This window comes from Chiloscyllium plagiosum, chromosome 22, assembly GCF_004010195.1.
Source record: "Chiloscyllium plagiosum isolate BGI_BamShark_2017 chromosome 22, ASM401019v2, whole genome shotgun sequence".
NCBI lineage: Eukaryota > Metazoa > Chordata > Chondrichthyes > Orectolobiformes > Hemiscylliidae > Chiloscyllium > Chiloscyllium plagiosum.
Window position 1 is genome coordinate 40,267,849 of NC_057731.1, and position 12,711 is coordinate 40,280,559.

The 12,711-nt window shown below is 39.7% G+C and overlaps 1 protein-coding gene across 1 annotated transcript in view; it reads left to right on the forward strand.

Annotated features, from left to right (window-relative positions):
- The window catches only part of LOC122561234, a 322,916-nt gene that overhangs the window by 84,233 nt on the left and 225,972 nt on the right, over window positions 1-12,711 (forward strand). Inside the window, exons 10-12 of the mRNA XM_043712844.1 lie at window positions 5,146-5,224; window positions 10,535-10,653; window positions 11,294-11,419. Of these exons, the coding sequence (XP_043568779.1) occupies window positions 5,146-5,224; window positions 10,535-10,653; window positions 11,294-11,419 (324 nt within the window). The remainder of the gene's footprint in view (window positions 1-5,145; window positions 5,225-10,534; window positions 10,654-11,293; window positions 11,420-12,711) is intronic.

Here is a 12,711-nt window from a genome sequence, read left to right on the forward strand (position 1 = left end):
ACATGCTGTTTGTTACAGCTGGCTATTGACTTTAGTGTGGTTCCTTTTGAAATGTGGCCTCAGGCCTCAGTTCAGATTGGCAGGAAAGCAAAGTAATAACAATTAACAGCAAAAAGTGAAGTTTCTGTGGAACAGATTTCTCCGTGATTAGTCTTATGATATTGCAATTCAAAGAAACATTCCATGATATAGACTGGTTCTTAGATTAACTTCATTCTATTTACACAAATATGTGACACTGATATAATTATACATACATGACATTTCATATTCATTTTGTAAGGTAATTTGTTGTGTATAATCTTGCAAGGTACTGAGCTTTTTTTATATATCGGCTGAAAGGAAATCATCTTTGTCAAAGCAATGCTAACCTATATTGGTGCTCTATACTGGCTGAGAAAGAACTTCATCCAACCAAATTAAGAAAGCATTCCATTTCTGAGAGCCACCAGAAATGACTGCAAATGCAAGTGTTGCAAATAGCACTTTTTGTTTGGAGGCAGACAGAGAATCCACACAGAGATGACATAAAACAAACAGGATGTTCATCTATACTTTTTGTTTTTGGTAATGCTATGTGGCTACAATATGTTAAATTAATTTGTGCAGCATGTTTACATGAAGTAAAGTAAGTATGTAGTCTGTTTGATGCAATGCCGCTAGTAGAATCAAAGTCCATACCAATAACAAAACTGCTCCACTATACATTTTTAGTCTATTAGTCAAACCAACCATTCCAATAAGAACCCAAATGTCTCACAATTGCAACCATGCTAGTTGTTGTGAACATAGGAAGATTTGCCAATGCCAATAAGCATTGGAGATTTTCCACAGTCATTACATGCTACAACAGCCTTACTACAGAACTAATGTTTATAAGTGTACAGAGCGAGTAGAAATTGGACCTTGCTGCACCTGGAAAAGGGCATGAAACAAGTATAACCTAGCCCAATTTCAAGGGCCAGCCTCCTAAAATATGCCTAAAAATATTCAACACAAACTTGGATCAGAGTATTTTTCAGACATTCCTTGTGGCTTTTTGTAACAGGTGTTAGGACCTTTTGATCTGCAATATGGCAGGTTTAGATCTCCAAATACATTTGGCAGCAGTGAGGAGCTTGGGTGCATTCTGGCTCGACTCAAAAGTTCTATTTAGCAGCTGCCAATGAAATATCCATTTTAGTAGGCTTTTTTTCAAAAGAACCTTCTTATGCAACTAGAAGAAGTAAGAGCTTGCTAACCTCACACCATCCTGCTAATTGCCCTCCTTTGTTTTTAAAAATCAGGGATTCATTCTTATTTACTTTGTTTGAAGTTTGATATAATACCATTTCTTTTCAGTTTCACGTGGTAACGTGATATGTTATTTAATGTGGTATTGTTCAATTGAGCCATATTTTCTTAGAATAAGGGAGACTCAGTGGATGATGAATGATTTTTACAGTGACGTGTGTTTATAGTAAGAATACAATAAAATATAGTGAAAAGCTTTCATTTGTTGCCATGATTTGGTGTCGTTTTCAATAACTTAAGAATAAGAAAAAAAAGTTTAGCTTAGAGGGTCCATCAGTCATGTACCAGCTTATCACTACCAACGGTGCCTGCGCTGCCATCCCTCCTCCACTGCTTTGCTGCCGTTTACACCAGACCCAACCAAAGTTGAAGTCGCCAATCTAAATGGCGGCTGGGATCCTATTCCAGGATTCCCTTCTGCATTTCTGGGTTTTCTGATTTTCACCAGTGCTATTTACATAACAACTAGAAGCAGGAGTCCCTCAAGCCTGTTCTGCCATTTAATACAATTAAAGCTGATCTAACCTTGGCCTCAAATCCACTTTCCTTACCACTCCCCTTTACCCTTTACCCTTTAACCTGTATCTAATTAAAATTCTGTCTATTTCCTCTGGCGTAGTGAATTCCATACTTTTTAAGTGTGATCTGGTTCAGGTAGTGCATCCTGCCAACTAGACCTCACCGGTTCCATTGCAGAGACAGGCATGGCTTAGTCCTCTGCTTCATGGAGTCAGAAACCTGCTAAAGGATTCATGGCACTCAGCCCTTAAGAGGTGGAATGAATCATAGTTTGGATTACAGAACCTTTGAGAAAGATAAGTTTTAAAAAAATGATACCCATGCCTTCTATATGTCCCTCTACCTGAACGTCTATAACCTTCATGTTGAGTAATGAAACTTCCATACCCATTCGCCTACTGTATTGGACCCTTTAGTCACAATTGGAAGTGTTTATATAGTTTTATGAAAACCTGTCATTCACTTGCAAATTCCTGCTTGTTTTATAAAAGAAACTGCTTTTACCACAGGACATTAAATTTGTCCATTATCCAGACCCCTTCAGTATCAATAGCAGATGCTGCAAATATTTGATATGTATTTTGTAGAAATAAACATTTGTGCAATTGACAGCATAGGTCAGAGGGCTGGAGTTGTCAATCAGGCAATGTTTTCCCACAGGCTCAGCTGTTTCAACAGTCTAATGGGTGGCTGGGCTCTCAGCTAAACCTTGTTCTGCATTCTTGGCTGAGAGCTCAGTTGCACACTTCTCACAAAGTAGGTGGGTGAGCGAGGAAAAATCCCAACTCCTTTTTCCCACCTCAAAGATGAAGATCCAGCCCACTGTACCTTTTTCCTTTTATGGTGGTTATGTTATCATAGGTTTCATTTAAGTCGACCAGTTGCTGTTGAATATGGTGTTCCCATATGGCTTTCACTGAAGATTTCATTACATTTTGTTGACCATTTGCTATTGCAGTTATTTGGTATTTTTCATGTTCTGATCAAACTCTTGCAATACATTATCACAGCACCAGGGTCCCAGGTTCCAGGTTCAATTCCAGCCTCGGGTGACTGTCTGTGTGGAGTTTGCATATTCTCCCCGTGTCTGCGTGGGTTTCCTCTGGGAGCTCCAGTTTCCTCCCACAGTCCAAAGATGTGCAGGTCAGGTGAATTGGCCATGCTAAATTGCCCGTAGTGTTAGGTGCATAAGTCAGGAGTAAATATAGGGAAATGGGTCTGGGTGGGTTGCTCTTCGGAGGGTCGGTGTGGACTTGTTGGGCCGAAGGGCCTGTTTCCACACTGTAGGGAATCTAATCTAATTTATCTGATTTCTATTAAGGTTTTTAAAGTTCCTATATTGAGATATTGGATTCAAAATTTTATTTGTTGAATCATTTTATTTTACTGAGGAGTAGTATGGCAATGACTGATTGATTGAAGTGTATACCAAAAACTCTTTTCATATTTGCCACACTGCAGATGTTTATATTTCTAAAATTGTGGTTACTTCATGCTTTACTTTAAGTTGTGATTGGTTTGTTGTATGGTTGTTATAATAGGCAAGGATCTATGATACTTGTATTTTTGGATAGTTTTTAACATTGACAGTTTAATGAAGGTTGTATAATGGGATAGTTGTATTTACTGAGGAATTAATTCAGTTTTTTAGAACAAATTTCAATATTAACTTTCAATATTCAACCGCTCCAACCATTTTTATTGGAAATTTACTGTGTAGGAATTTAATTCTGATATCAAACAAGTGCCATGAAAAGTGGTATTAGCACTCCATGCCAGGACCCAAACTTATCTCAACATTTAGAAACAATGAAACATACTAAATAATTTAAGTACTTTTAATATTTATTGAAGCCTTCAACTGCATCACGTCTTGCTGATCACTTTACCTTTTTTATTGATGAATTTTACATAAAAACAAATATAGATCAACTATTCTTGTACGCAAGAATGATTTAAGAATGAGAGAGAGGGAGGCGCAAGGCAGGAGGAAAATAATCAAGCCAATTTATATATTCTTATAATAACAAGTAAATTGTTTGTCATCATCGAACAGTCGGTCAGTTATCATCTTCCTCAATATTGTTTCTTCAAATAAATCTGTGCTTTGCACCTTTCTAATGGTTTTTCTTTTGCTTCTACCTACCCACTGGAAGCCTATAATGAACGGTCATCTTTGCTGTGAAGGATGACCAAGAAGATTTTCTGCTTATGCTATTCATTAATTATATAATACAAATGATTCTTTTCAATTTTAAGGACAAGTACATTTTAAAACATTGCCAATCAATGAGCTGAAGAGAGACCTTATGGGGCATGTCTTCAGTTCATGAGAAAAATGGGGAATGTGGATTAACTTCAGTTATACTCTACCGGTAGGCCTCCTGATCCCAGTCATTACTGGATTTGAATTGGATTGCAACGTCCAAAGGCTTCAGCCTAAAAAGACAAGTGGGAACATTAAATCATAGTCAGCAGCAGACTCTTTTGCTGCACCACTGATGGGAAGATCTGAACTTTTATTTCATGAGTAATCTAGTTAGAAAATTTATAGGTGTTCATCAAACTTTTATTGCGTTAAGTACTGGTTGCTGGAAGTATATAATGCTGCAAGATAAATTTCAAGATATCATCAAGATTTTATCATGAATTTCCAAAAATAAATTTCTATTACATAAGTCTATATGAAAAAGGACTATAAATTAAGTGCTATAACCCGCAAAGCTATGAACCAGTTGCTGGAAGGTGAGGTTAGAATGGGTAGGTAGTTTTCCCTTCTGATCAGCTCAGATATGATGGGCTGAATGGCATCTTTCTATGCCATAACATTTCTATGGATTCTATAGTTCTAAATTATTACTGCTTCTTATGATTGTTGCAGACACAAAGCTGATATATTCTACACTCTTAGTCGTAGAGATGTACAGCACGGAAACAGACCCTTCAGTCCAACCCATCATACCTGCTGAAGAGCTGATATCATATTTACCTATATTTGGCAGTCTGTGGTGATGACCCCAAATTGGTCTCTGCTGTGTTAACTTTGCCTGCCCCAACATTTAGTTTGAATCTTCCATTAAATCAAGATATCCAGGTATTCTGGTACAGTAATGACATTAAGCTGAGTAAGTTATAGATTTTGCTTTTAACTACGAGTGGATTCCAGATGTTGTTATTATTACTTTGAAAGGAATAATGAAAGTGAACACTTGCCATCTTCATTGTTATTAATACTGCAAAATCATTATTGAGGTATTAATTGATCTTCTGATGTTCTTATTCCAAGGGTTTTTAAATTTGTTTAAGCTTTCTGTTTTTGTTTTTGCTTTACAGGTTCATTTACTTTCATGTATTGAGGCCACAAAACAGCTTCAACATCAGCTTATGCAAGTTCAGAACAGTGTTTTTGAAGGTCAGTTAGCCTATGTATTGAGTGTTTCTCTTTTTATTGAATGCCTTTAAAGATTATAACCACCATTTTGTATTGATCAGTGTGAACATAGCTAGTGATGTTAATATTTAGTGATCATCACACGATGGCTCAGTGATTAGTACTGCTGCCTCACAGAGCCAGGGATCTGGATTTGATTCCACCTTGGGCAATTGTCTGTGTGGAGTTTGCACATTCTCTCCATGTCTGCATGGGTTCCTCCGGGTGCTCCAGTTTCCTCCCACAATCCAAAGACGTGCAGATCAGGTGAATTGGCCATGTTAAATTGCCCACAGTATTAGGTGCATTAATCAGGGGTGATTATTGGTGGGGGAATGGGTCTGGGTGGTTACTCTTCGGAGGGTTGGTGTGGACTTGTTGGGCCAAAGAACCTGTTTTCATACAAAGAAGAACAAAGAAAATTTACAGCCCAGGAACAGGCCCTTCAGCCCTCCAAGCCTGAGCCAACCCAAATCAACTGTCTAAACCTGTCGCCCAATTCCTAAGCATCTGTATCCTTCTGCTCCCCACCTACTCATGCATCGGTCCATCTTAAATGAATCTACCGTGCCTGCCTCTACCACTTCTGCTGGCAACGCGTTCCAAATGCCCACCACCCTCTGTGTGAAGTACTTGCCGCATGTATCCCCCTTAAACTTTCCACCTGTCACCTTGAAAGAGTGACCTCTCCTTATTGAATCCTTCACCCTGGGAAAAAGCTTGTCTCTATCCACCCTGTCTATACCCTTCATGCTTTTGTAAACCCCAATCAGGTCCCCCCTCAATCTCCTTTTTTCTAATGAAAATAAACCTAACCTACTCAACCTGTCTTCATAGTTAATACCTTCCATACCAGGCAACACCCTCGTAAACCTTCTCTGCAACCTCTCCAAAGCGTCCACATCCTTTTGGTAATGTGGTGACCAGAACTGTACACCGTATTCTAAATGTGGCTGAACCAGTGTCTTGTACAATTTCAACGTGACTTGCCAGCTCTTATACTCAATACCCAGTCCAATGAAAGCGAGCATACTTTATGCCTTCTTGACCACTCTATCCACCTGTGCAGCAACCTTCAGGGTACAATGGACCTGCACTCCCAGATCTCTCTGCCCATCAACTTTTCCCAAGGCTCTTCTGTTCATTGTATAATTCGCTCTAGAATTAGTTTTGCCTAAATGCATCACCTCACATTTGTCTAGATTGAAAACCATCTGCCATTTTTCTGCCCAACTCTCCAGTCTATCTTTCTCCTCCTGTATTCTCTGACAGTCCCTTATGCTTTCTGCTACTCCATCAATCTTCGTGTCATCTGCAAACTTGCTGATCATACCAACAGTGCCCTTTTCCAGATCATTTATGTGTATTACAAACAACAGTGGCCCCAACACTGACCCCTGTGGAACACCACTGGTCACCTTTCTCCATTTCGAGAAACTCCCTTCAACTACTACTCTCTGTCTCCTGTTACTCAACCAGTTCTTTACCCACCTAGCTAGAACACCCTGCACACCATATGATTTCACTTTCTCCATTAGTCTACCATGGGAAACTTATCAAGTGCCTTACTAAAGTCCATGTATATGACCTCAACAGCCCTTCCTTCATCTATCAACTTGGTCACTTCCTTGAAGAACTCTATTAAGTTGGTAAGGCACGATCTCCCCCGCACAAAACCATGTTGCCTATCACCGATAAGCCCATTCTTTTCTAAATATAAATAGATCCTATCCCTCAGTACCTTCTCCAGCAACTTTTCCACCACTGACATCAGGTTCACTGGTCTGTAGTTACCCGGAATATCCCTATTCCCTTCTTGTATAGGGAAACAACATGAACAAACCTCCAGTCCTCCAGCACCTCACTCTGTATTTAAGGATGCCACAAAGATATCTATCAGGGCCCCAGCTATTTCCTCTCTCACCTCCGTCAGCAACCTGGGATAGATCCCATCCAATCCTGGATAACCTCAAGCCTACCCAACACTTCTTCCCTATTTATGTCAATGTGATCCAGACTAATCAAACTTTTATCTCTAATCTCAACATTCATCATGTTCCTCTCCTCATTGAACACTGATGCAAAATAATCATTCAGAATCTCACCCATTCGCTCAGGTTCGACACGTAGCTTTCCTTCGTTATCCTTTAGTGGACCCAATCCTTTCTCTAGTTACCCGCTTACTGCTTATATAAGAATAAAATGCTTTGGGATTCTCCTTAATTCTGCTCGCTAAAGCTATTTCATGACCCCTTTTAGCCCGCTTGATTCCTCGTTTAAGACTTGTCATACTCTTCCGATATTCCTCCAGGGCCTGTTATGTTCTTAGCTGCCTAGACCTTATGTACGCTTCGCTTTTTCTCTTGGCTAGTCGTACAATTTCTCCTGTCATCCAAAGTTCACGAATCTTGCCCTTCCTATCCTTTGCCTTCAACAGGACATGCCTATCCTGCACTATCTTTACCTATCTTTGAAAGCCTCCCACATCTCAAATGTCGACTTCCTTCAAATAGCTGTGTCCAATCCACATTTCCAAGCTCCTGCCTAATTTTGATATAATTATCCTTGGCCCAGTTTAGTACTCTTCCCTTAGGACCACTCTCATCTTTATCTACGAGTATTCTAAAACTTACAGAATTGTGGTCACTGTTCCCAAAGAAATCCCCCACCGCAACTTCTACCACCTGTCTTGGCTCGTTCCCCAGTATCAGGTCCAATATGGCCCCTTCCCTCGTCGGACTATTTACATGCTGTTCTAGAAGACTCTCCTGTATGCTTCTTACAAATTCTGCCCCATCCAGACCTCTGACGTTAAGTGTATCCCAGTCAATGTTGGGAAAATTAAAATCTCCCATTACCACTACTCTATTGCCTCTACATCTTTCCATAATCTGTTCACCTATTTGTTCTTCTACCTCACACTCACTGTTGGGAGGCCTGTAATACAGCCCCAAACAATGTAACTGCACCCTTCTTATTTGTCAGCTCCATCCATAATGCCTCACTACCCAAGATCTCCATAATGTGCTCCTTTAGCATAGCCGCGATATCATTCCTGACCAGCAATTCAACTCCACCCCCCCTTTTACTGTCCTGCCTGAAGTGTCTATATCCTGGAACATTTAATTGCCAATCATCATGCCCTCCCTTCAACCAAGTCTCTGTGATTGCAATAACATCATACTCCCAGGCACCAATCCAAGACCTAAGTTCATCTGCCATATACTCCTGGCATTAAAGTAGATGCCACCATTTTTTTTTCGCTCATCTGCTCTCTGCCTACACTTCCCTTTATTTATGCTATCTTCACAATTCTTACAGTTTCCAGTCTCCATCTCGCTGCCTACTTGTTTTCTCTTCTGGTTCTCAGCCCCCTGCCACATTAGTTTAAAACCTCCCCAACAGCAGTAGCAAAAACTCCCCCAAGGACATTGGTTCCGGTCTGGTTCAGATGTAGACCGTCCATTTTGTAATAGTCCCACCTTCCCCAGAACTGGTCCCAATGTCCAACAAATCTGAATCCCTCTCTCCTACACTATCTCTCAAGCCACGTGTTCATCCTGCCTATTTTTTCATTTCTATGCTGGTTAGCAGGTGGTAGTAATCCCGAGATCACTACCTTTGAGGTCCTCCTCTTTAACTTCTCTCCTAGCCCCCTGAATTCTTCTTTCAGGACCTCATCTCATTTCTACTTATAGCGTTGGTGCCTATATGCACCAAGACAACTGGCTGTTCATCCTCCCCTTTTAGAATGCTCTGCAGCCGATCGGTGACACCCCAACCCATCATGCCATCTGGGAGTCCCTTTTTCGGCCACAGAACCGCCTATCTACTCCCCTTACAATAGAATCCCCTCTGACTATGGCCCTTCGAGTCTTTTTCCAGCCCTTCTGAACAGTAGAGCCCGCCACGGTGGCAACTACTACCCTCCCCTGGTGAGCCTTCTCCTCCAACAGTATCCAAAACGATATACCTGTTTTGGAGGGAGATAACTGCAGGGGACACCTGCACTGCCTTCCTACTCTTTTTCTGTCTTTTGGTGACCCATTCACTGTCTCCCTCAGCAATTCTAATCTGTGGTATGACCAGTTCACTAAACGTGCTATCCACGACTTCCTCAGCATCGCGGATACTCCACAGTGAGTCCATCTGCAGCTCCAGAGCCATCATGCGGTCAAACATGAGCTGCAGCTGGACACACTTCTTGCAAGTGGAACAGTCAGGAAAGTCAGACACATTCCTAAGCTCGCACATCAAGCAAGAGGCACATGCCACGGGTCTGAGGTCCTCTGCCATTGTAAACGTAGCTTTATTGAACTAACTAAAACTAAACAGTGCACTTAAATATATGAAAAAGAAAGATAAAGAAAAAACTTACTGAGTCTTTTTCTTCCGGTTAGAGGAAAGGCGGGAGGGAGATACTACACGTGTAATATCTCGGGTTTAGCCACTGCCCAAATATAAATTAAGCCCTTACCTTCCCCAACAGCCATCGCTTCATTCCTCCTTCTTTCCTCACTGTGCTGTCAAAATGGAGGCCTGACTCCCGAGGTAGGTGCCTTTTTAAGTGGGAAAACTTACCCTTCCCGGCAGCCCCTTGCTTCACTCCTCCTTCTCTCCTCGCCGTGCTGTAAAAATGGAGGGAATCTAATCTAAAACTGCCCTTGAGAACTGGTGGTGAAACTTCTTGAAGTTCCCATGTTGTACATTCACTTGCATTGATGTTAGAGAGGGAATTCCAGTATTTTGTGCTTATATGCATGCTTATAGTTGTCTGTATGCCTTACCTCTTTAGGTATACTGGCCACCAGTGCAATTTTCTCAGCATTGTGCACCCATCAAACGTCAAAAATATAAATACCTGGCTTTTGGTGTTCTCAGCACTCCCATCATTATGTGATGGAATTACAATAGAAAACAGTAAAATACCTCGCTTCATGTTGTTAGCCACCATGTAGAATTATTAATAATACTCTAAAAAAAATTCTCTTGATAGGCACCTTCCTCAAATATATATCCGAGATTAATAACTTGCAGGGTTATGGAACATTAGCTGTAAACCACATCTAGTAAATCCAAGAACTGTTGGCATTCTTACAGTGATATTCTTACATTTTACTAACAAAACTCCTATTGTCTCTTCCTGTTAGTATTCGCCACAATAAAATGAAGAGATGCTTCTTTTGTTGGTCTAGAAATTTGTACTAAATGATCCTCTCTTTATACATTACAGTTTATCATACTACTGGAAAGCACACCATTTCTATTTCATTTTAATTGGTGTTTTCACAGATTTTGATTTATATTTGGAAAATCATAGGAATTGGCTGGCTTCCAGGGAGTTCCAGAATATCAGAGATGATCCCGCTTATTGTATTGAGGAACTTGAAATACAAGCTATAAATAAAGAAGTAAGCAGCTTGATATTTTTGTGTCTATTCTTAAGGGTGACACTGCAGATATGAGTTGTTTCATTCTCTGTTTTTAAGCTGATTTGACAGATCTAGATTGTTCATGTTCTTACTCTGGCATAATGCCACACAACAGGAAGAGAGATTAGTTTTCTTTTACTCGCTTTCAGCAATGTTTTAATGTGTTGTTTTCTCCCTGTACAAATCTGTGCCTTGTTAATAATAATATCTAGAGCACACTTCTAAGTTTTTGAAACCAAAATTTGTGGGTTTAATCTACAACTAATTTAAGAAAATAATCTTAAAACTGGACTCAAATACCACACATCGTGATTAATTGAGCCAATATAAATATTGTTATAGTAATGAATTTATATTTGATCTGTAAATAAGAACTGTGAATAATGGAAAGTTAAATCATGTCATCACTGAAGTGCTACAAATTTAGGACATATGTGTTAATTTAAGGGAGTGCAACACGATGAGTATGCTTTTTAAAAATCTAAGTCTGCATTCCATCTTAATCTATACAATCATTTATAGTTGCAAGTTCTGCAGAAACATTAGAGGGTAATATTTAATATCACAAGCAGCATTATTGGAACTCTGTACATGGATTTTGAATGCTATTTATTTTCAGTTTGCAGGAAAACAGAAGTTATTTCAGCAGTCAATGGCACAAATTGTAACAGAATTGGCCCTTGTCAATCAACACAAAGAAAGCTTGCAACAGCAGCTGGACGAACAAGAAAAGTATCTGTTTCAGGTAGAGTGACTGGAAACAACTTATGTGAAAATTAATATAAATAACTTATATTTGCTCAGACATGTTGAATTATTATTAAAGCAGATGAATACCTGTTCAACGCAAAACAGAAATATGCACTTCGCTTAATTTGGTTTTCAGATTCCATTTGAAAGCCAAGTTCACTGAAGCTGAACTCAAAAATTAAAATCTATAGTATGTAAAATAAAATTGGCAGCAATGCTGCTTGATGCTCCTAAACATTTGCTGAAATAATTTAGATCAGATGCATATATTAGCAGCAGAGGGTTGTCTTTTCCTCTGCCAGTGATCAACTGGTAATGTCATAAACAAGAGCAAATGCAAAATACTGCACAAGCTGGAAATCTGAAGTAAAAACAGAAAATTTTGGAAAACCCAAGTCAGCAACAACTTTGGAGAAAGAAACAGTTAATGTTTCAGATTGATAATCTTTTGCAGAGCTGAAAAACTCATGACATAATACATTTTATTCAAGTTTCGAGCAAGGAAATGGGATAAGAACAGAGGGATGATCTGTGATAGGGGACTGAAAGAAAGATTTAATGATAAAAGAGATGTAAATGCAAGGAAAAAGGAGGTGGTGGTTTCCTATGTATATGTTCTATAGATCTTTTGTTTGTTTCTCTTGTTTCATGATTGTCTCCTTTTGTTATGCACTATCATCTCTTTTTCAACTAATCTCTAATATTTTCCACCCTGTTGTAAATTTCCCAATTTGTTCTTGATCCTTCCTCCCCTCCATCTTTCCTTCTCTGATTTTGTACATCTGTAAATCTCTCCAGTTTGCTAATGGGCCAAGATTAGATACAGTGTTTTTGTGCCATTTTGGCTTAGTATCAGAAACTAAACAAAGCCTAAAATATGAAAATCATGATACTGGAGTTATTTTGTTACTTAATAATCAAGCACTATTATTTGTTATAAATCAAAAAATATTGACATGGTTTCTTGAATCAAACACCACCACTAGAATGATCAAGTCCGAGTGCTAGCCAATATGTTAACTCAGGGAGAAAGTGAGGACTGCAGATGCTGGAGATCAGAGCTGAAAATGTGTTGCTGGAAAAGCGCAGCAGGTCAGGCAGCATCCAAGGAACAGGAGAATCGACGTTTCGGGCATAAGCCCTTCTTTAGGAATGAGGAAAGTGTGTCCAGCAGACTAAGATAAAAGGTAGGGAGGAGGGACTTGGGGGAGGGGCGTTGGAAATGCAATAGGTGGAAGGAGGTCAGGGTGAGGGTGATAGGCCGGAGTGGGGTGGGGGCGGAGAGGT